Genomic DNA, 22,107 nt, shown 5'->3' with positions numbered 1-22,107 from the left:
TACTCACTAAACAAATGCATCTGAAAATAACTAAAGATTTAGTAGCTCTGTAGTTTTATTCATTGGAAATTTCCATGGAAACACTGCTTTCAATTCATCACTAATCCATTTGTTTTCTGGAAATCTTAATTCATACTGCAGAAATGGAGAAACTATCAGCATTAGATTTAGGTCTTGCTTTGAGGTTCTCTACTATCTGAATGCAGTTTAGGCCCACATTTCTATACCTAGTTTAGGAGGTACTGTGATGGATTGTTCTGAAGTTACTACTATCACTTTGGGTTAGCGAAATTCCCATTTCTCCTTCATCCAATTGGGTCCACAATGCTTCAATATTTCATTCTTTACTTTGGGATGTATTGAAGCCTCCCAATTATCATTAAAATCAAAATGGCAACTAAAGGTTATCCTGAGTACTCTTGGGTTTCCAATATGGAGAATAATTAATGTTGGATTTGGAACTATGTAGATCTGGATTCAGTTCTGCCTTAGACCCAAACTGACTGTGTAGACCTGACCAGATCACTTAGCCTTATTTTCCTCTTCTATAAAATAGGAATAATAGTAAAGTATCTATCTTTTAGTTGTTGTGAGGGTCAAATGAAATATTGTACATAAAAGTACTTTAAAAACTTTATAATTCCAAGTAGTTCTTCCTTCTTCCTCTTCCTCTTCTTTCTTCTTCTTCCTCTTCTCCTCCTCCTCCTTCTTCCTATTATTATTATTATTCCCATTTGGAACTGGGAAGACATCATCATTTTTAGATCAAGTTTCTAATTGGCAACTATAGAAGTTAAATGTTTTAAAAGCATATTACCGATTTGATTCTTATAAACACCTGTAGGGTGCCACAAGTATGATTACTCCCATGTTATAGATGAGGAAATAGTCTAAGAGGGACTAATTTACTTGCTCCTTGCTATGAAGTGCTGAGGAAGGATTTGAATTCAAGAATCTGTTGACTACCAGCACAGTGCTCTTTGTATCACATCATAATTATTTCATTAGCTTCTACTCATCCCCCTAGGCCCTTCTATCCCACTCCCAAATGATTATCAATCAACTGTAAACAAATATTCTATGGGTAGGGAATTTGGAAGGACCTCTCGTCTTTACTTACTCTTCATTCCTAAAGACTCAAGAGATTGTAGCTACTCTTAAAAGATTCCATTCTGGGCTGCTTGCATCAGGACTCTTAAGATAAGGATTTTGACAAACCAATCATATAGACTACTTTTAATTCTTTCCTAATGAGAACGGCAAATAGGGAGAACAAGATTACTACACAAGGAGAGATTTTGAGCAGCAGAACTGATGGAGTCTCTGTATTTTTGGGTCAGGGCCAAGGCTCTCCATCTCTTTGGGCCTGTAAATAGGACTATTGTCCCTTGAGTTGCTTCAGAATTTTGTTGGAAAATTCTTGTGGGATAGCACTACCTTTGCGGTTTCTCAAAAATCATCCATTGTTATCTTCAGCCAGAATCATTCAGCCAGATGTTCCTAGGGTCATTGAAAATACCTCCAAGATCCCCAGACAAAGTCTCAATGGTCTCCCAGTCTATGTACTGTGCCGTTTGTTGTAGCCCTGGCTAGCTTGTAAAAAGCAAGACCCTAGAAGGATACTGTTGCATATCTTTCAGAGGGTTTCTGCCAATTGTAAGAGTGATACCTTGTTACCAAGACTGGCACTGATCAGTCATTTTATTACTGATAAAATGATTTAATTACAAGGTTACATATCTGGATCCTTTACATGTTGGTTCCACCTGATCCAAGATGGGCTTCGCTCACCACAGAATAGAGGTGTTACTCAGGAGGCAGAGGATTCCATATTGTGCTGATGCTTTCATTTTTACTGTAACTTTAAAGCAAATCTTTTTAGTCATTTCCTCTCCCTCTCCTCTCCACTCCTACCTTGCATCTCCCTGTCAATGCCTTCTGACTTTCTTATGTTCCCTGATGGGAAGGTAATGTCTTCATGATCCTTAATGTGCTCTCATGGACTCCCTGAGCATTTCTTTTATATTCACAACTCTCCCTTACAGGGGAGGCTCAAAAATCCCTCAGAATTGGGCAATGTAGTTTGTTATGGTTAAAGAGTAAATCTCCTCAGGTAGATTCAAGGAGATGGTCTCTGTACAATGAGACCGGAACCTGTCCTAGCAGGCGCTTCCAATAAAAAAGCATGGGGGTGGGGGTGAAGAGAGGAAGATATCTTTGATACCATATGATCAAATGTCCTTTCCTTCATTTCTTTCTTAGTCCTAGCTTTCTCTTAAAAGGCAAAACAATCAACTTATTGAAACATTAATCTAGTGCTTAAATCATATAGAATTTCTTCTAAGTATTATAAAAAATTTCATTATAAAATCAGTGTTTCCACTTCCATCTGCATGGTCCCTCCTGGATCTGCTTTTGACTTTTCAGAATTCAATACCAAGCTTCAGTGATAATCTTACTTGGGAACTTCTATCAGTGGGGGATGGGGAAGAGAAGGAGGGGTTGCTCACCCTGTAGTACCTTTTGTATTGCCCAATTTTTCTTCTAGGGCTTCCATTTTTGCTTAGAGATCAGGCAAGCCAATCTTCTTTCTCCTCTCTTGTTTCTCTCTGTGTGTGTGTTTTCCCCCATTAGAATGTGAGCTCCATGAAGGCAAGGACTGTCGGTCTTTTTGTTTCTATTTGTTATCACCATAACTTAGCAGTGTCTGACACACAGATGATGAATAATAAGTATTGGTGGCCATGTTCTGCCTCTTTTGAACTTAGCTGATAGATACCACAGAAACAAGAAGCTAGAAGACTTGGAAGTTAGAGGATCTATTGTCTTCTTCTGATGTCTCATTGTGAGCTGCAGGTGACCTTGGGTCAAGCTAGTGGAATGTCAGCTTCATCTGCAGCTCTGTTTTAATTTTAAATTCTATGAGGTCCAGGGAAATGAATTAGTGAGAAAGGTAGCCAGATTTGTGACTGAACCAAGGTCCTTCTAATCCAGTACTCTTTCTGTACTTTCCTCTACCTTTCATTTACAAAGAAGCTTGAATATGTCTATTTAGATGACAAATTTCATAAGGAAAAGGCTGTTGTCTCCCCCCCCCCCCCCCCCGACTTCAGAACCTCAATCCCTTCATTCACAGTCTTTCCAAAAATTATCTGCTTGGAGTTATTTGAGCAACTTTGCTTATTAGAGTCCTTGGTCCTATATTTGCATAGTGAGATAGAATTGTTTAGTATTTTCCCATTTGATCTCTCAAAATTCTGTGAGGCCATAGAGTAGAAACCTTTTATCTCTTGACTGATTTTGAGAAGGCAGCCTGGAAAGGTAGTTCCTTAGTCAGCTGCTCTGAATTCATCCCACTTCTGATAACTAATACCTGCATGACCTTGGACAAGTTACCCAACCCTTAGCTGCACCTTGTATAAAATGACTAACTAAACAGCCTTGGCATTCCTTCCAGCACTAGATTTACAAATGGAGTAACTTATTTCCCAGTTTATAGATAAGGAAGTTGAGGTTGAAAGACCATTAAATGACTTGCCCAAAGGCACCAGTTGGGGCAGATCTGGGATGAGGAAATAGGTCTCATGGTTCCTCAACAAGCTCCTTTTTCAAGGAATGCAACTATGGAGGGTGTGGGTTCTCATGCTAATACTCCCATATAGTCTTTATTCAAAATTGCTGCCTCTATGGAAGGTTTCATTTGCTGTCCAAAGATTGAGTTGAAGGCATCTTTAACAGATAGTGATAGCAGTCAACTTCCACTGAAATGTCAGATCAGGACTATTTGGCTTCCTCAGGTGGCTAAAATATTAAAAGATAGTTTTGAGCCCAAATGATTTGACTTTTAACCTGGAGATCAAGAGGATTCAAATTCTAATTATAAGCCCCCATATTTGGTTCTGATCAGGAATGATAACGTCATAAGGTATGGATTTGAATAGAAACCTTCACTTGTGGTTTTCACATAAACAGAGAGGGGTAGGTCAGATCAATTATTTAAGCCCCTCCTATCTGCCTATGCTAAACAAAATCAAAAGGCAATCCCTGCCCTCAAGCAGCTCACAATCTATTGGTGGAGGCAAAATGTAAACAATTATGTGCAAACAAGCTATATAAATAGCAATAAATAGGAAATAGTTAACAGAGGAGAGGCATTGGCATTAAGAGGGATCATAAAAGGCTTCTAGACATGGGATTTTAGATGAGAAGCCAGTGACAAAGGAGATGAAAATGAGGAAAGAGAATATTCCAGGCATGGGAACCAGCCAATGAAGTCTGGAAAAGAAATACTTTATGTGAGCAACAGCAAAGAAGCCAGTCACTAGACTGCAGACTTCATGTTGAGCAAGCATGGGTGGGGTGGGGATGGGGGGGAGGTGGAGGAAGATTGTTGGTAGGAAGGACCCACAGCAGAAGGTTGTGATTTTTCTAAAAGGTCAAACAGATTTTATATTAGATCCTAAAAGTGAAAAGCACTGGAGTTTGTTGAATGGGGATGACATGGTCAATTTTGGATCTTTTTGAAGATTAATTTGACAGTTGAGTTCAGGAAGATGGGCTGCAGTGGACAGAGATGAGGTAGGGAGAAAAATCAGTAGTCATTACGATAATTTAGGCTACTAGGTGATAAGGATCTGCACCCATGTGGCAGTATCAAAGGGAAAGGAAGATATCATGAAGATAGAAACTATAGAATTTGATCAATGATTGGTTTTCAGAGGTGGGTGGGGGGAGTGAGAGTGAGTAGTTGAATGCCAGTGACGTCTGAGACACTCTAATTTATTAACATGGACTTCTGAACTGTTAAGTGAGCCTGGCACTTTAGGGTAGGGTTTGGTTGGTGCCACCAGTGAGGAATGATTTGTCATCTAATTCAACAGATACATTTAATTCAATACCTGTTAACATGAAAGACACTGGGCTAGGCCCTGGGGATTTAAGAGAAGGTTCCCAGCCTTGGCTCCTACCTACAAAAATAGTACTGTTTGCACTGCAGATGCAGCTTAACTTGCAATGTGTTGTGTAGGGCCCTCTGTCCCCAATATCTCTATTGGCTTGTCAACTAGATTACCTAAAATTCTATTCTTACCATCCATTAACAGAGCTTATGAGCTTCATTATGACCAATAGCATTACACTTCTCAGCTGAGGAGGGAATTGAGTTTCAGACTTGAACACAGGAGGATCTATGCTCAAATCCTGTCCCTGATATTTTTACTAAGGGACTATGAACAAATCACTTAACTGCCACAGTTTCTTCATCTGACCTTTTGGGTCAACTTCATGGTGTTGTGAGGAACACTGCTTCACAGAATTTCAGAGTGTAAGTGACCTCAGCAGCTGTCTAGTACAATTCATACCCCAAAGGAATTTTCTACTGAAACATAACTGTGAGAGGATATTCAATGGGATAACATATATTAAATACTTTTAAAAAATTGAATATTTCAAACCAACTTCGTTAAGTCTCTTTTTAAATCATGATCAGCTTCTTCAGGGCCTCATTTGGGGTTTTCTTGGCAAAGATGCTGAAGTGGTATGGTATTTCCTTTTCCAGCACATTTTACAATCAAGGAAACTGAGGCAGACAGGGCTAAGTGACTTGTCCAGGGTCACATAGTTAATAAATATTTGAGGCCAGATCTGAGGTGGCCAAAACAGCTGGTAAATTCAAATTTTAAAATTTACCCAGCCAATTTGTGACCATTTAAATATTGGCTAAATTTCTGTGACAGTCTCAATCTTCTAAATTAAATTCTATATCTATTCAAAAGCATTATATGAACTGGAGAAAAGAGGCAGATCAGTATTGTCTCTAAAATAGCTTATAGGCTTAAGACAGTTGGCAGGCACTCTGGGTTCTGGGTGACTTGTGTGGTATCATTCCCATAGTTCAGGATGTCAGAGACTTGAGTCCAAACTTTCTTACTCTCTCAGTTCACCTCATGATACTTTGTATTTTTTTTTTTGCAAATATCAAGGCCCTATTTCGATACTAACTTATTTATTCATCTTAGAGTGGAAAGGACCGGAGATCATTTACTACTGGGGCCAGTAACCCAAGACAACACGAGAAGAGTCCATCAGTGCCAAGATCAATCCTTCTGTCCCCTTTTCTAGACAGATGAAGAAATTCAAACTTAGGGAAGAGACTTTACTAAGGTGTCACATGGGTTGACAAAGTTGAGATTCAATCCTGGGCCTGAAGACTCAAGATGCTTTCTTTTTACCATTACACACTTCTAGTTATTTAGTTGACCACCAGCTCAGAAAACAAGGCCTTGTAGGACATAAGAGACGAGATAGAGGGGTGCATACATAGAATACCTGGTGGAACCTGGGGAAGGGAGGACTTTCTAAAAGAATCCCTGAAGCAAAGTCCCCCCCCCTTAATTGCCCAGGGCTGACTATTTGCTGCTATGGTTTCCTCTTGCCTAATGCTTCGAACTCTGGTTCCAGGGGAACAATGAGAAGGGTTTTATTGTGTGAATAACACTTTCCATTGCTTCCCTCAGCCCAGAAGGGTAGACCCTCCCAGGAGACTGGATGTCTTTGATTTCTGGCTCTCCTGCAAACCTGCGCTTCTCTCCCATTGGCCCCAACCCACCCCTCTATTATTTTTTTCCCTCTTCCATCTCCTGAAACCACTTGGATTGATTCTTTCACTCCTGAGTGGCAAGATTAAGTGACTTGAGTGTTTTATGATAAGATGCACTCTGTCCCAAGACAAAACAGGTTTCTATGCTAAGGGTTTGGGCCCCTTTCAAGGTGAGCATAAAACTCTCATTACCAAGTTATGAATGCAAAAGGAGAAGAGAGAGAGAGAGAGACCTAAATTCACCTTTTTTCCCCTGCACTGCTGGTAAGCTCAAATAGCTCAATCTCGAGCCAGGCTGCTGAGAAGTCACACTTTCTATGAAGAACCCCCCCACCCCAAATCCTCAACAATTTTACTGGCATGAACACATCTGATCCTTCTATTAAAGATTTCAAGGTGGCCAATTAGACCAGTCTCATCAATGCAGTTATTTGCTTCTGGTAAAAGTAATAAAACAGGTTCTGGCAGTTCATTTTTTTCATATAAAAAACAAGAAACAAAATGAAAAATAACCCCCCAAAACAACTCCATGAATTTCCAGTGTCTTTTTTGTCTGAGAATGATCTGGATGAACGCCAGGAGGCTTCCCAGCAGTGCCAGAAGCTGTCCCGATTGCCACAGAAAAGACAAGGGGAGTGACGAAATTGTTCTATAATTTCACTTTTGCAAATTAAACCTTATATTTGCCATGATTATTTACCCGTGCTTTAGTCCTGGGAGAGGAAAGCTGAGGCAAGCTCAAAGTCTTTTCGTTCCTTACAGTGACATAAGTGGCAATTTCCTCCTAAACAATAATTGTCTTTTTTTCTTAAAAAAAATATCCAGCTATTGCTAGTGTTTCTTTGAAGGAATGGGCATTTAATGCCAAACCCATTTCAGATTTTTCCCCCTTGGTCTTTATTTGAAAGCCAGTTTAGTTTATTGTCCTTAGGGAAAACAGAACCGATTATTTTGGTTAAGTAGGAAAAAAATACTAGGAGTTTTAAATTAAAAATCCCCCCCCCCCTTTCAATTGCTAACTGGGTCACTTTGAGCAAATCTCATCTCTTGTAGCTTCATTTTTCTCATCTTTAAAATGGGGGCCCATACCATAATTTCCAACCTCCATCTGTTCTTTTGAGGAAATGGAAAAGTAGGATGGTGTGGCAGAGAAAATAATACGTTGGGTCAAGTCTCACCTTTGAGGCATCCTGGCTATGTGACCTTGGACACGTCACTTAACTGGTGATGTAAGCTAGATTTGGACAGTAGCTCAACAATACTGGGCATGGGATTTTCAAAAGTTACTGGAGTGGGTTGCCATTTCCTTCTCCAGTTAAGTCAGCTATCAGGAGCTTAATGAATAAATGCTGAACAGAGTTGTGTTGAAATGCTCCTCTGGAGTGATCATGCCTACAGCAGGATGCCCACTTCCTAAGGCTGTCCCTGGCTGCATCATCCTGTGATATGAAGTAACAATCGTTTTCATCCATTGACTCTTCAGGGTGTAGGGGCATGTTTGACTCAATGAGGAGGTGCAAGAAAGGCAATTCACACTCAATTTCAATTACTACAGATATTGTCTATGCTAAGGGTTTGGGCCCCTTTCAAGGTGAGCATAAAACTCTCATTACCAAGTTACACATCTCTGTGTTTCTCTAAATCACAAATGAGCTCAGATTAGGTTTAAAGTCTTGCATATGCCTTTTGTCTGACAGGTGGTTAAAATTGGGGCAAGAGGTATTAACCCTTTGTTCTTATAACCTAATTGGAAATCTTAGAGGAAAATATTTGCTGGAGATCTTTATGCTAAGTAGTTGAATGTGTCCTTAGAGTACCACAAGAACTAGTCTCCATCATCATAAAGTCTCACTACATTCTCTTGTGGTTCAGCTGTTTTTCTGTCATGTTTGACTCCATGACCCCATTTAGCGATTTCTTGGTAGAAAAACTGGATTTGCCATTTCCTTCTCCTCATTTTACAGCTGAGGAAATTGAGGCAAACAGGGCTAAGTGATTTGCCTAGAATTGCACAGCTAGTGATTGGGACCCAGGAAGATGAGTCTTCCTGAATTTAGGTCCCACCCTCCATCCACTGCATCACCTAGCTGCTCCTTATTACACTCTATGAAGGAACAATAGCTTTTATTGGGTTCTCAAATTGGTTCCAAAGAAAGAATCTGATCGGTGGAGCCTATGTGCTCACAGCTACCATTTCCATTTTTTCCACTTAATTTTTAATTTATAGAATGATTTTATAAATTTAATAAATTACAGCTACCACTTCTGCTTCATTTTATCTTAATCATTCCTCCACCGGCATTTGTATCATACATTGACAAGCTTCTTTAAGGTTCAATCTATAGACAAGCAAAGTGGTAGTGGCTGGGGTCACAAAGACAAAAAATTTAAGATCCCAAACTGACGGTGCTTTCAAATGGATGGTGTTTGAGAGAAGCCATAAAGACAATATAAAGCCCCCCAAAACCCCTGAGTATGAACCATGGTTGATCACATGGAAGAGTCCATGCCTCTCCCTCTGGTAAAGCTTAATTATCAGTAAACAGAACAGGTGGCCAAGATTCATGTGAGTAACCAGATGTGACAGGTGAGAATAAAACTAATGATTTCTGTGCTCAAATACTCAATATTTAGCCTGGCCAGCCCTCTCCTCTCTTCTGTGCACAAATGTTTTTGCTTTGCTAGATATGAAGATTGAGTTTGCCATTTTAGCAATTTCCTAGTTGCTGGCTGGTGTCAGGCAAGGAATGGAACAGTGGCTATTTGAAGGGCAGACATTAAAGGGGGAGACCCCATCTGAATACCCATTATCTTCTAAGATCTTTGCTGAGAGTGTCTCATTTTATATGTTAAACCCTATCTTTGGGTCTAAAGTACTATTGAAGTGAGATCAAAAGCCCTGAGAGGATAAGTCAGTATTTTTTGCATTATCCTTGCAAATATTTCCTTTCATTAGATCCCAAATTTTTAAGAAATAGGTGACTTATATAGCTATTTCCTTAAGGGACTGATAAAATGTCCAATACCGTTCTTCAAACAGAGTTGGTATAATTTAATTCCTATTTTCTAGGCTGGTGGCTTCCAAAATCTTCAAAGTGGAGGGCTGGCTTACTCTGGTGTGATTTTCAACTGCTCTCAAAGGGAGTGTGATCAACCAATTATAAGCTGGGAAGATGGGTCACATCCTAAGACAGTCAATATGGGGGGCTATTGGCAATGCCACATTTACTCCCTCTTTTCAAGTGCTTCCTCTCCAACTCCACCCTCTCTTGACAGTGCAAACTCTAAGGACTTTCTAGTTTCTGAAGCTGTCACCGGCCTCTCCCCAGTCGCTTCATTGGTGTCTCTGGGTAAAATCATCTTTCCCTCCTCCCCAAATCCTACCAGCTTCAGTAGATAATTTTTGGACAAAAGTTCTGAATTCGGCATAGCAACTGTGCTTGAAGTATCCTCTCTTCTTTTTGTCCCATTTTGGATGGACCAGAATGAGTAACATAGGTTAGCCATTATGGACAGATGATGATGTACACTAAAGATACCATGTTGGGGGTGGCTAGGTGGCGCAGTGGATAGAGCGCCGGCCCTGAAGTCAGGAGGACCTGGGTTCAAATCCGACCTCAGACACTTAATAATAACTTAGCTGTGTGGCCTTGGGCAAGCCGCTTAACCCCATTGCCTTGCAAAAACTAAAAGTCAAACAATAAAAAAAATCAAAAAATTAAAGATACCGTGTCATCTTTCCCCTCAACCCTACCCGCCTTTCATAAAAACACGTTATTTTATAGATGTTATTTATTTATATCCTTCCGGTTATCCATCCATCTTTCCATCCCTCCCTCCTTCCCTTCATATCTATGGTCCTCCATCCATCTTATCCATCTATCATCCATCTATGATTTTTAACGTCTCTATAGATCCTTTATTATCTCTCTATGTGTCTGTTGCGGGTTCACCGCCTGTGGCCCAACCCGCCCCGCCCCCGGGCGGCGCAGGCGCAGGCGCAGTGGAGCCCCGAGGGCGCTCAGGCTCGGTCCGGGGCCCCGAGGCCGCGCGCCGGGTTGAAGACGCCGTGGGTGGGGCGGCCGCACGCGTAGCAGCGCGGCGAGGCCCGGAAGTGGCGCAGCGCGCAGGCGCGGCAGAAGCGGTGCCGGCACGCGGTGACCACGGGGCTGCGGAAGGGCCGGCCGCAGAGGGGGCACGTGGCGGGCGGCGGGGCGGCGGCGCCGCTCACCTCGTAGGCCTCGGCGCCGTCCTCGCGCGGCTCGCGCTCGATCTGCCAGCCGTGCTTGTAGTCGGAGCGGTCGTGCAGGAACTTGCAGCTGTCGCCGAAGCCGCAGAAGCCGGTCTCCTTGTAGTCCTTGCACACGTCGGGCTGGTAGTCCCAGCGCACGGTGGCGCGCAGGTGGCCGGGCGCGCGCAGGGGCCCCTTGCGGCCCGCGCCCCCCGGGGCCGCGTCCGGCTCGTAGCCGGCCGTGGCGCCCATGTCCTCGGGCCCGGCCGGCTTGGCCGAGCGGCTGGACGGGTAGAGCACGCCCGGGGCCGGGCCGCGGCCCCCGTCCTGGGCCTCGTCGTGGCCGCGGGCCCCGCCGCTGCGGCCGCTGCTCTGGATCATGGGGTTGGGGCCGGCCCGCTTCCGCTCGGGCCGCACCACGGCCGAGGCCTCGTCGCCGCTGCTGCCGCCGCCGCCGCCCTCGGGCTGCCGCTCGGCCGCCCCGCGTGTGCGGCGGCCTGCGGGCGCCCGGCGGCCGGAGCGCCTGAAGAGGAAGGGGCAGAGCGGCGCGGAGGGCGCGGGCGGCGCGGGCGGCGAGGACGAGGACGGAGCCGCAGCCGCCGCCTCGGCCATGGCGGCGGGAAGAGGCGGGGGAGGGGAGGCGCCGCTCGGGAGCCCCGCCCCCGCCCCGCCCCCGGCGCGGAGCCTATGGAATGCGAGGTGACGTCACCGGCTGGAGGCGGGGCTGAAGAACCGTCACCCCGGGCCGAGATGAGCCCAGGGACACAGCCTGGGGGCGCGTACTCCGCGTTGTAAACCTGAATATCCGTGCTCACGGATATAGCGATCGATCTATCCATCCATCCATCCATCCATCCATCCATATATCCATATCTATATGTCCATCTATCTATAGATCTATATCTGTATGTCTATATATCTATCTACATATCTATGTCCATATCTATGTCCATATCTACATATGTCTATATCTATATGTCTATACATCTATATATCTATATGTCTATATCTATCTACATATCTATATTTATGTTTATATATGTCTATATATCTATCTACATATCTATGTCTATATGTACATATCGACATATGTCTATATCTATATGTCTATACATCTATATATCTATATGTCTACGTATCTATATATGTCTATATAGTCTATCTACATATCTATATTTATATGTCTATATATGTCTATATATCTACATATCTATATATGTCTATATATGTCTATATGTCTATACATCTACATATCTATATGTCTATATCTGTCTATATATCTACATATCTATGTCTATATCTATGTACATATCTACATATGTCTATATGTCTATATCTATCTACATATCTATATATGTCTATATATGTCTATATCTACATATCTATTTATATGTCTATATCTATCTACATATCTATATTTATATGTCTATATATGTCTATATATCTATCTACATATCTATATTTATATGTCTATATATGTCTATATGTACATACATATGTCTATATCTATATGTCTATACATCTACATATCTATATGTCTATATATGTCTATATATCTATCTACATATCTATGTCTATATGTACATATCTACATATGTCTATCTATATATGTCTATATCTACATATCTATATTTATATGTCTATATATGTCTATATCTATCTACATATCTATATATGTCTATATCTATATGTCTATACATCTACATATCTATATGTCTATATATATGTCTATATATCTATCTACATATTTATATGTCTATATCTACATATCTATGTCTATCTATGTCTATCTATCTACATATCTATATTTATATGTCTGTATCTACATGTCTATATATGTCTATATATCTATCTACACATCTATATTTATATGTCTATATCTACATATCTATATATGTCTATATACATCTGCATATCTATATATTTATCTACATATCTATACATGTCTATATATGTCTATCTACATGTGTCTATATATCTATCTACATCTATATAGATATATATGTATATGCTTCCATGCCTATATCACTGCTTAAAATGTTACACATATAAACAAATACATGTGAACATATATGGAGAGGGCGAGATTTGATCCCTCTGACAACTTGGGAAAGGAGATACCATTTTGAACCTCATTTTGCTGCTGAAGAAACTGAGGCAGCTAGACTTGACCGTGATCCACAGAGGGTCCCCCAATGAATGTTTGAGGCAAGAATCCGACTCTCACCATCTAGTTCACTGTAACATTGGTAACAACCACAAGAATAATTAGAGAACATTTATCTAGGGGCCTTCTCCTCTGAGGTCTGGGAATCTTGCACTAATAATTAGAGTTAACATTTATGTCACTCAATGGCTCTTTAGACAAACAGTGTCCTTGGACCCCTCAGGGGAAGAAGGATGACATCAAACATACTGGATTATGAAGGAACCTAATAATTAGATTTGAAATTCAGTCACCAGAATTTTAAAAAGAGGTTTAAGGATCTTAGGTTAGGGATCCCTTGACCATATAGCTCTTTAAGGTTTGAAAAGAACTTTATGTATGCTATCATTTTTGATCCTCACAATTATTATTGTGTTTATGGGAAAAAACCCTTTGAGAAAAAGGTTATTGTTGTCACCACTTTACAGAGGAGGAAATTGAAGCAGAAAGATTAAGTGACTTGGGGTTACTGGTGCCACTCAGTTTTAATAAGTAGTTGAGGCTGGATTTGAACTCATATTTTTCCATCCGCTATGATTATCTACCTGCTTATGTAAAATGACTAATGAAGAATATTTGATAAAAAGTCAAATCAGCACCAACCAAAGAATTCATTAGTAATAGCAGTGTTTGAGATAACTTCCTAAAATGGAACCCTACCAAAGTCACACACACTTTTATACACTCCTCAAAGAGTATTGACTGAGATGCTCTCAAGATGCTCCTTCTATTTAGTTCAATTATACATTCTAACAATTGGTAGTTGACAGCCCTGGCCATTTTCTTCTACATCTGCTCAATAGAGTTCCAGATCTCTTAGGTTTTGCTTCAAAGACTGAGGTAAACTTTTAAATCACTATATTATCTTAGTGAAAGAAGCAGCTGGAATACAATAGAGAGAGCTAATCTCCAAGTCATCTGGGTTCAGTTTTAATTTCTCTCAAACTGACCTCAAGCAGGTGACTTAACCTCTTAGTGAGGTAAGCAGTTTTGTTCTGTAAATTAGATTGTAAATTAGACTAAATTAGATTGATTTAGATTAACTTAGATTGGTAGGTGTTTTCTCTGAGATTTTTTAATGTTTTTGAAATCATCGGCCCTAGTCTCTATCTTTATACTAATGAAATACTCTTAAAAGTTTACTGTTAGTAGAAAAAAACCAAAACAAAATAAAAAACCAAAGAAAACATGAATTAGAGAATTATTTTGTGATTAAAAAAATACTGATTAGGAGAAGGTTGGGAATCCCTCTGCTCATATCTGAGTCAGTGTCTTGACCCATAACAGGCCCTTAATCAATTGTCCTAGTGTCTACTTTTGTGCTTTCATTGAGAAAGGGCAGCAGTGAAGAGGTTCATTTTGCAATCACATCCCCTACTAGGGATTCTGAGATCCAAGTTAACTCAAGAGTCACTTCTAATGAGTTGCTTAAACTAGTGGGTTTTCCCCAGGTCTCAAGTTCTTCAAATGTACTTAAGTGAAAAATCTCTTGCACATTCTGGCTTCTACCAAGTAGAACCTTTCAGGGAAAAGACCTCTGATTGTTTTCCTTGCCCCAAGGATAAGCCAAATATATTTAATGTGTAGGGGAGTAGACTTTAGCTAAATTGCTGACCATGTATAACCACAGGAGAAATGGAACATTTCTCACTGAATGGAAATGTTATAGTGACAGGATAGCTCAGGAAAATCACTTTCAATTTTTCTTATTTGTTTAAATGTTTTGATTATAATGATTGTAATTCTATCTCCATATAAAGAATTTTTTTTAAAATCCCACAAAGTTAAACCTGATACTACTGTGAGTAATGAAAACCAAAGGAAGTATCACACTTTATAAAATCCCAACGCCCCCAGGTTTCCTGGTGTTGCTGTGGGAAAATAAAAATACATTTAGAGTCCTGCTGGTTTGTATTTTAAGAGCCCAGTCAGTCTTCTCTTTTAGATTTGCTTTAAAAGGCTTGATGAGGCTTTAGGTCAGCTTAAAAGCATTATTAGGAAATGAGTAGGAGCTTGACCCTGAACTTTGGGACTTCTTGCTCTGTGGCTAAGGCAGAGTCCTGGGAGGATTCCCTTAGGCAAATGGGATCTTTGCAGACAGGCACCAGCAGTGAGGGAAGATCTATAACTCAACCAGATGTTTTCCAAGAAAACGATGTTCTCATTGCTACGGATTGACTGAAATCTGTGGTGGCCTCCTAACATTGTTTTTTACAGAATGAGAGGGGCCATTGTTGACATGGATGTTATCTCATGTATAATTATTCCAACCTCTCTGACCATGCCCAAGCTGAATAATAATTAAAAAAATGCCATCATCAGAGGCAATTAAGATGGAAAAGTAAGAGAAGTGAAGAGAATTCTGAGAACTTTATGAAATAATGCAAAGTGGGAAAAAAAAGAACCAGGAAAAAGTGGAATACATACTACTTACGATCATATAAAGAAAACAGAATGAGAATATAATTGGAGCTCTTAATCTGGGGAACTTTATTTCCTATTTCAGTATTATTGACTTTTTTTTAATACTATCCATTTCATTCAATTTCTACTGTTCTAGTATGTTAAGGTTCAAATGATTTTTAAATTTTTTTCTTATTTTAACCTATTTTTATTTTACAAAATAAGAAAAATTGTCACATGTGCAGTAAAATGTAAGAGGGTTAATAATATAAAATGTTTTCAAGAAAGCCTAAATAATAAATATGACACATTGTGTTTAAAATTGTCCCTCTTTCTATTCTTTGCTATGCATTATTTCTTTTTTTTTCCCCTCTCACCTCCCCCCAAGTTAGCTATAATCAAGCATGGATATATACAAATACACACACACAGACACACATAGACAACACACACACACTTATACTAATATTTATACTCACACATATATACCCATACATACATGTGTCCTCATTTTTATAACATTTCCTGAAAGCAACAACCCTTCCTCATTCTTCTGCTCTATTTCTCCTCGTTGTCCCTGCTTCCTCCTATTCCTTATTCAATCACTCTTCCAAGAATCCCTCCCTTATGTTTTCTTTGATGCTCCCCTCTCCTCATTGATCTACACATCCTTCTTTACCTCCCACCATTAATATCCTATTCCCATACCTTCTAATTCATTGTCCTCCCTATTCCTTCCTCTTATTTCTTTCTGAATTTTTTTCCGACTTTTTTTGGGTTTATTTATTTGATATTATTACAATAATCTTGTGAGAGTAAATATAAACCCCCTTCCTCCAAAAAAGATGAGAAACCTCAAGAATAGTGAGAGAGAAAACAAAAAGTACTTCAGTCTGTGTTCAGATTCCAATGGCTCTCTCCTCTGGTATGAGTTGCCTTCTTTATCATAAGTCTACCAAAGAAGTTGCTTCAACATTTTTTTCCACAATTGCTGTTGCTAACTATTTCCCTCCACTCTATTCCTCCCCACTCTCATTTATTCCATTCTCTCTCCTTTCATCCTGTCCCTGCTCTGAGTACCCTCTTCTATGATCTTCCCTCTCTTCTATCACCTATTTCCCTCTTCCCTGCCCCCATTCCCCCTTATCCCATCCCTTTCTTCTCACTTTTTCTCTAGGATAGATTTCTATATCCTATTGTGTCTGTTATTTCCTCTCTGAGCTATTTCTGATGAGAATGAAGGCTCACTCATTCCCCCTCGCCTTCCCCCCATTCCACTCCATTGAAAAAGCTTTTTCTTGACTCTTATGTCAAATATTTTAGCCCCTTCTTCCTCTCTTTTCTCTTCCCCCAGTACTTTATCACCCATTGACTCTTTTTACTATATTATGCCATTATATTCAGCTCCTTCCTGTGCCATATATATATACATATATATGTATATATATGTATATGTGTATTCCTAACTGTTCTTATAAATGAGAAAGTTCTTATGAGTTATCAGTATCTTTTTCCCATGCAGGAAAACAAACAGTTCAACATCATTAAGTTCCTCATAGTTAGTTCTTCTTGCCTGTCCTCTCTGTGGTTCACCTGAGTCCTGTACTTGGAGATCAAACTTTCTGTTCAGCTTTGGTTGTTTTCAATAGGAAAACTTGAAAGTCCCCTGTTTCATTGAAAGCCCATCTTTTCCCCTGAAAGAGGATGTTCAGTTTTGCTGGGTATTTGGTTCTCTGTTATAAACCAAGATCTTTTGCCTTCCGGAATATCATATTCTAAGCCTTATAAACCCTTAATGTAGATGCTGCCAGATCCTATGTAATCCTGAGCCATGGTAGTTGAATTGTTTGTTTTTGGCTGCTTTTACTATTTTCTCTTTGACTTGGAAGTTTTGGAATTTGGTTATAATATTCCTGGAGTTTTTCTTTTAGGATCTCTTTTAGGAGGAGATTGGTGAATTACCTCAATTTCTATTTTATCCTCTGCTTCTAGGATCTCAGGGAAATTTTGTTCTATTATTTCTTGAAAAATGAAGTCTAGGCTCTTTTCCTGGTCGTGACTTTCAGGTAGCCCGAAAATTTTTAGATGATCTCTTTTGGATCTATTTTTTGAAATATTTCACATTTTCTTCTAATTTCTGTTTTTTTTGAATAGTTTTATTTTTCCCTGATTTCTCACAAAAGCATCAGTTTCCTTTAGTTCCATTTTGCATTTGAAGGAGTTATTTTTTTTTCAGAGAGCTTTTTTATCTCCTTTTCCAGCTGGCCAATTCTAATTTTTTAAGGCATTCTTCTCCTCATTTGCCCTTTGTGTTGATTTTTCCATTTGGGCTAAACTTTCTTTTTTGTTTTTTTTGCTTTTAGGTTTTTGCAAGGCAAATGGGGTTAAGTGGCTTGCCCAAGGCCACACAGCTAGGTAATTATTGAGTGTCCTGAGACTGGATTTTAACTCAGGTACTCCTGATTCCAGGGCTGGTGCTCTATCCACTACGCCACTTAGCTGCCCTCTAAACTGGTTTTTAACATATTATTTTTTTCAGTTTTTTAAGATTTCTTTCTCCAAGCTGCTGATTTGGTTTTCATGATTTATCTGCATTGCTCTCATTTCTCCTCCCAATTTTTCCTCTAACTCCTTTAATTGCATTTCAAAGTCTTTTTTTTTGAGTTTATCCATAGCCTGAGTCTATTTTCTTTTTCTCTTGGAGGTTTTGGATACAGAAGTTTTGATTTTGTCATCTTCTGAATCTTCCACGGGACCAAAGTAATTTTCAATGGTCATATTCTTCTTTTTCTTTTGTTTGTTCATTTCTTCAATCTATGATTGATTTGCTGCACTTCCAAGGCTTTGGGTTTTTTTGGGACAACCCACAGGGGCATAAGGTTTTGTGAGAGGCTCTGACTGCTCTCTTGCCTGTGTGTATGTGTATAACCACAGGCCCTCCCCTCTGCCCTGGAGCTGTGAGGAGGGTCCCTGCTCAGCTATAGTGGTATGGGAGCCCAGACTGTGACCTAGATCTGAGTGTAGGTAAGCAGAGAGACCTCTGCAGTCTTCCCCGACCCCCTTACCATCTGTGGAGGTACAGGCTTGCTTCCCCAACTGCTGCAGGTTCTCACCACAAGGCTGCTCTGAGGATGGCACTTGCTCAGCACTCACTCTGGTGCAGCAGAGTTCTCTCTCCACCCCTTCAAGCTATTCCCAGTGATCCCTGGGACAGGAGGTCTGGAAACCAGTCTCTCTGCCATGGATACAGGTGCCTGGCCCAGCTTTGCTGCCCTGTGGCTGTAGCTGCCTTGCCCAAGTGAATTTATTTTGAAAAAACATAGTAGCTAAATAGATCTGACCATTGATCACACAATATTCTAAGGCAAACCCAAACATGCCACATGAACAGGTCCTGACTGGCATTCCCAGGGATGTAAAGGTCACACCATCACCAAACATATCGTGGAAGACAGGGAGGAGCTCCTATAAGCTTCTCATAGATAGACCTGATTCTCACATATAGTATTATCAATGTTCCTAGTTGGACTAGACTGACCAGAATTTGCCAGACTGAAGGCAGTATGAAACTCACCTAAATACTTGGTCTCAACGCTCCTGTCTTGTGCATATTACCAGCAAGGAACCGTTGTTCTATGACTATTGACAACATATAGACCTGGGTCTGTACAGAGTGTCCCCAAAGGCTTTGTTCAGGTTACACACCCTGTGTAAGGTTTTCAAATCCAAGACTAAATGATATATTTGGGGGCAATAGAGTTTCAGAAATAGGCATTAAAGCTAGAAAAGACCCTTCTGGGGATAGGTACAGACTCTGGAATAGGCAGTAAATGTACCAATAATTCTTCCCCTTTGGCAATGGGAATGTAGGTTTTAACTGAGCATTTGGAAGTTATGGGGCCCTTGGTGAATGATTACTATTCCTAAGATGGCTCAGGGGGATTACAATTGGAGCCTTTTATGTTCACCAAAGCAACAAGACGCTCTGAAGCAGGGATGCTGGGGATAGCTTGTGACAGGTAAGTCAAACCATTCCCATCATGTCCCCACTGCCTTCCCTAAAACCTGGATAGAGACTGCCCAGGACTCTGAGTCAGAGTCATGGGAATTGTGATCCAGACTTCCAGCCCTGATTCCTGCAGCCATTGACTAAAGAAATAATTCCTGTGGGGATGGGGACAGCTGTCTTCACCAATGATAAACCGTCTGCTCCCTATGGGACAGACAAGACATCCTAGACTGAAGCAGATAGGTCCTGCTGAGGAAGAGATAGAAATTATCTTCTGTTAGTTCAAGTCCAGCTACTTCTGTCACCTCTACTACTCTCTATCCTGGAACCCTGATGGATATATCTCAGGATCTTAAATCTAGCAGCAGGATCCCCAAGACCCCTGGTCCTACTTCTAGTCATTTGGTCCCTGCAAGTTTCATTGAGGGGGGAAAATCACTGAATAAGGGGTCTATGTTCTTCTATGCCAACTTTAACTCCTGAACCAACTGCCTTTGATGCTTAGAAAGGGCCCAGAGTCTGTTGCTTGCCTTTTTTTTTACTGAGCCCTCAGAGCCCCTATCCTGCTAAGGGAACCCTTGGACATGCGGTCTGGCCATTGGTCCTGCAGACACTGCAACCTAAGTGACTAAAAACCCAGGATGGGAAGTTCTTACCCCCAGAGTCTTTGGTACTGACAAATAGTCCAACATCAGAAATTATTAAGGTTTTTCTCAGTAGAAATGACATGAAAGATCATGCATTACCATCTGCTTTGTTGCTGTACCCTGAGGACCATGAGACCTTTCCATCTGACTTGCAGCTGAAAACTTCCATATGGGTTGTCTCCCTCATTACAACATAAGTTCTTGGAGAGCTGGGACTTGATTACTTTTCTATTTCTCTCCTTAGTGCTTAGCAGAGTGTTTTGCTCAAAGTAAGTGCTTAATTAATGCTAATTTATTTCTTTCTCTTTATATCTACCACATTTCAGTGACAGAAAACCACTTGATCTTTGCTGAAAAGATCAGGTAGAGCAGTTATGGGTAGATCAGGTTTGGGAGCCAAGGCTCCTCCTCTTTTGAGTAATAGTTCATTGAAGATATACAGAGAAGGTACTATGCAGTGTGAGCTGTCCATGGTGGATCTGTTCCATGAATAAAAAGTCTCATAATTCACTACCTCCCTAGACAAATGAAGGTGCTGTAGAGAGAGTCTTGTTGCTTCTGGATATTGTTCCTACTCCCTCTCTTCTCCCATCCCTCCCCCTCTTTTCCACCTCCCCCCATTCTTTCATTTTGCTTAACATTGGGAGATGATTTTGTTGTCTTATTGTTTTTAGCTTTTCATCTCTTATCATTCTTGAAAGAGCTGAGCATTGAAATTTTTCTAGCATGATTGGGTTAGTCTATGTATAAGGGATTAAATGAAGTCATGAGGCTCTCTGTTGGTGATTATTTTCTGCCAGCCTAATGGAGAGGGTGGGCCAGGGCCATCACCCGAGTCTAATCCTGCCTAGCATTTATGATTTTGGCATCAGTTAATATGGGTGTGCTCTTGGAAGAGACCAGCAGTGGAATGAGGCCTCTGAGCAGGTGCCCAACTAAAATGGAAGGCTAATTAGAATCAAAGGACCGGAAGAAATGCACCTTCCCACCCTAGGGTACTTGTCTATTCATAGCTTTCTAGATGTAGAACATAGAGGCAGCTTGGTGCCACCATGATTACAGCACTCCATCTGGAGTCAGGAAGATGAGTTCAAATGTGACCTTAGACACTTATTAGCTGGGTGATCATGGGCAAACCACTAAAACTCTGTTTATCTCAGTTGAGTCCATGACATATGGGAATCAGTTGAAGGAAATGGGAATATTTAGCCTAGAAAAGGTAAAGGGAAACATGACAGCTATTTTCAAGTATTTGGAGGACTATTATATTGAAGAGGGCAGGTAGGTAACTCATGGGATAGAGTACCAGTTCAAATCTGGCCTCAGACACTTCCTTAGCTCTATGACCCTGGGCAAGTCACTTAACCCTGTTTGCCTTCTTTTCTGCACCTACAAAATGATGGACAGAAAGAAAATGAGAAACCACTCCAGGATCTTTTCCATGAAAATCCCAAATGGGGTCATGACGAGTCAGATGTGACAGAAAAATGATTCAACAGCAGCAACAACAACGATAACAGCATACTGAAGAGGAACGGGACTTCAGCCAAAAAACCTGAAGTTCCACAATGGGCAGAAAGTGTAAAGTTTTACACTTGATTTCAGGAAAAAAAACTCAACCCGAACCTAATACCTAGTTATCCTTGTGTCGACTGGGCTGCCTTAGGGATTTGTAGATTCCTTCTTGTTCCCATTTCTTGTGTATGTTTTTCAGGTTTGAGTCAGATAGATGATCTACCAGGTCTTTTCCAACTCCATATCATGCCCCTTCCAGCTCTAACATTCTATTCTTAATAAATATTCAACTTCATGAAATGTCAATGAGGAGAGAGCAAATTGGCTTGTGCTGTGGACTAAGAGTAGAGGAGTTGGTAGCATGATATTTTAAGGATTTGCAGATGCCTGAGGGTGAAGGATGGCTTATGGGAAGTCATATGACTTACTTTAGTCTTACTGTTTCTCATATAAGATTCACCTTTTTCCTTCTTGTCTCTGCCCCACTCCTCCTGTGGA

The 22,107-nt window shown here is 40.7% G+C and overlaps 2 protein-coding genes across 2 annotated transcripts in view; both read right to left on the bottom strand.

Moving 5' to 3' along the window:
* SLC9A9 (solute carrier family 9 member A9) overlaps positions 1-22,107 on the bottom strand; it is a 738,251-nt gene that overhangs the window by 14,465 nt on the left and 701,679 nt on the right. The gene's annotated exons all lie outside the window — the stretch shown is intronic.
* On the bottom strand, positions 10,528-11,483 carry LOC141490833 (E3 ubiquitin-protein ligase RNF113A-like). Its single transcript, XM_074191138.1, has one exon. The coding sequence runs from the start codon at positions 11,439-11,441 to the stop codon at positions 10,620-10,622; it is 822 nt and encodes a 273-aa protein (XP_074047239.1). The 5' UTR covers positions 11,442-11,483; the 3' UTR covers positions 10,528-10,619.

This window comes from Macrotis lagotis, chromosome 6 (genome assembly GCF_037893015.1).
Source record: "Macrotis lagotis isolate mMagLag1 chromosome 6, bilby.v1.9.chrom.fasta, whole genome shotgun sequence".
Classification (NCBI taxonomy): Eukaryota; Metazoa; Chordata; class Mammalia; order Peramelemorphia; family Peramelidae; genus Macrotis; species Macrotis lagotis.
The sequence above is the reverse complement of the archived record's forward strand: the minus strand, read 5'-3'. Positions and strand labels throughout refer to the sequence as shown.

What these genes read in the sequence shown, in the direction of transcription:
- LOC141490833 (XM_074191138.1), bottom strand. Translation starts at nt 11,441, where the DNA reads ATGGCCGAGGCGGCGGCTGCGGCTCCGTCCTCGTCCTCGCCGCCCGCG.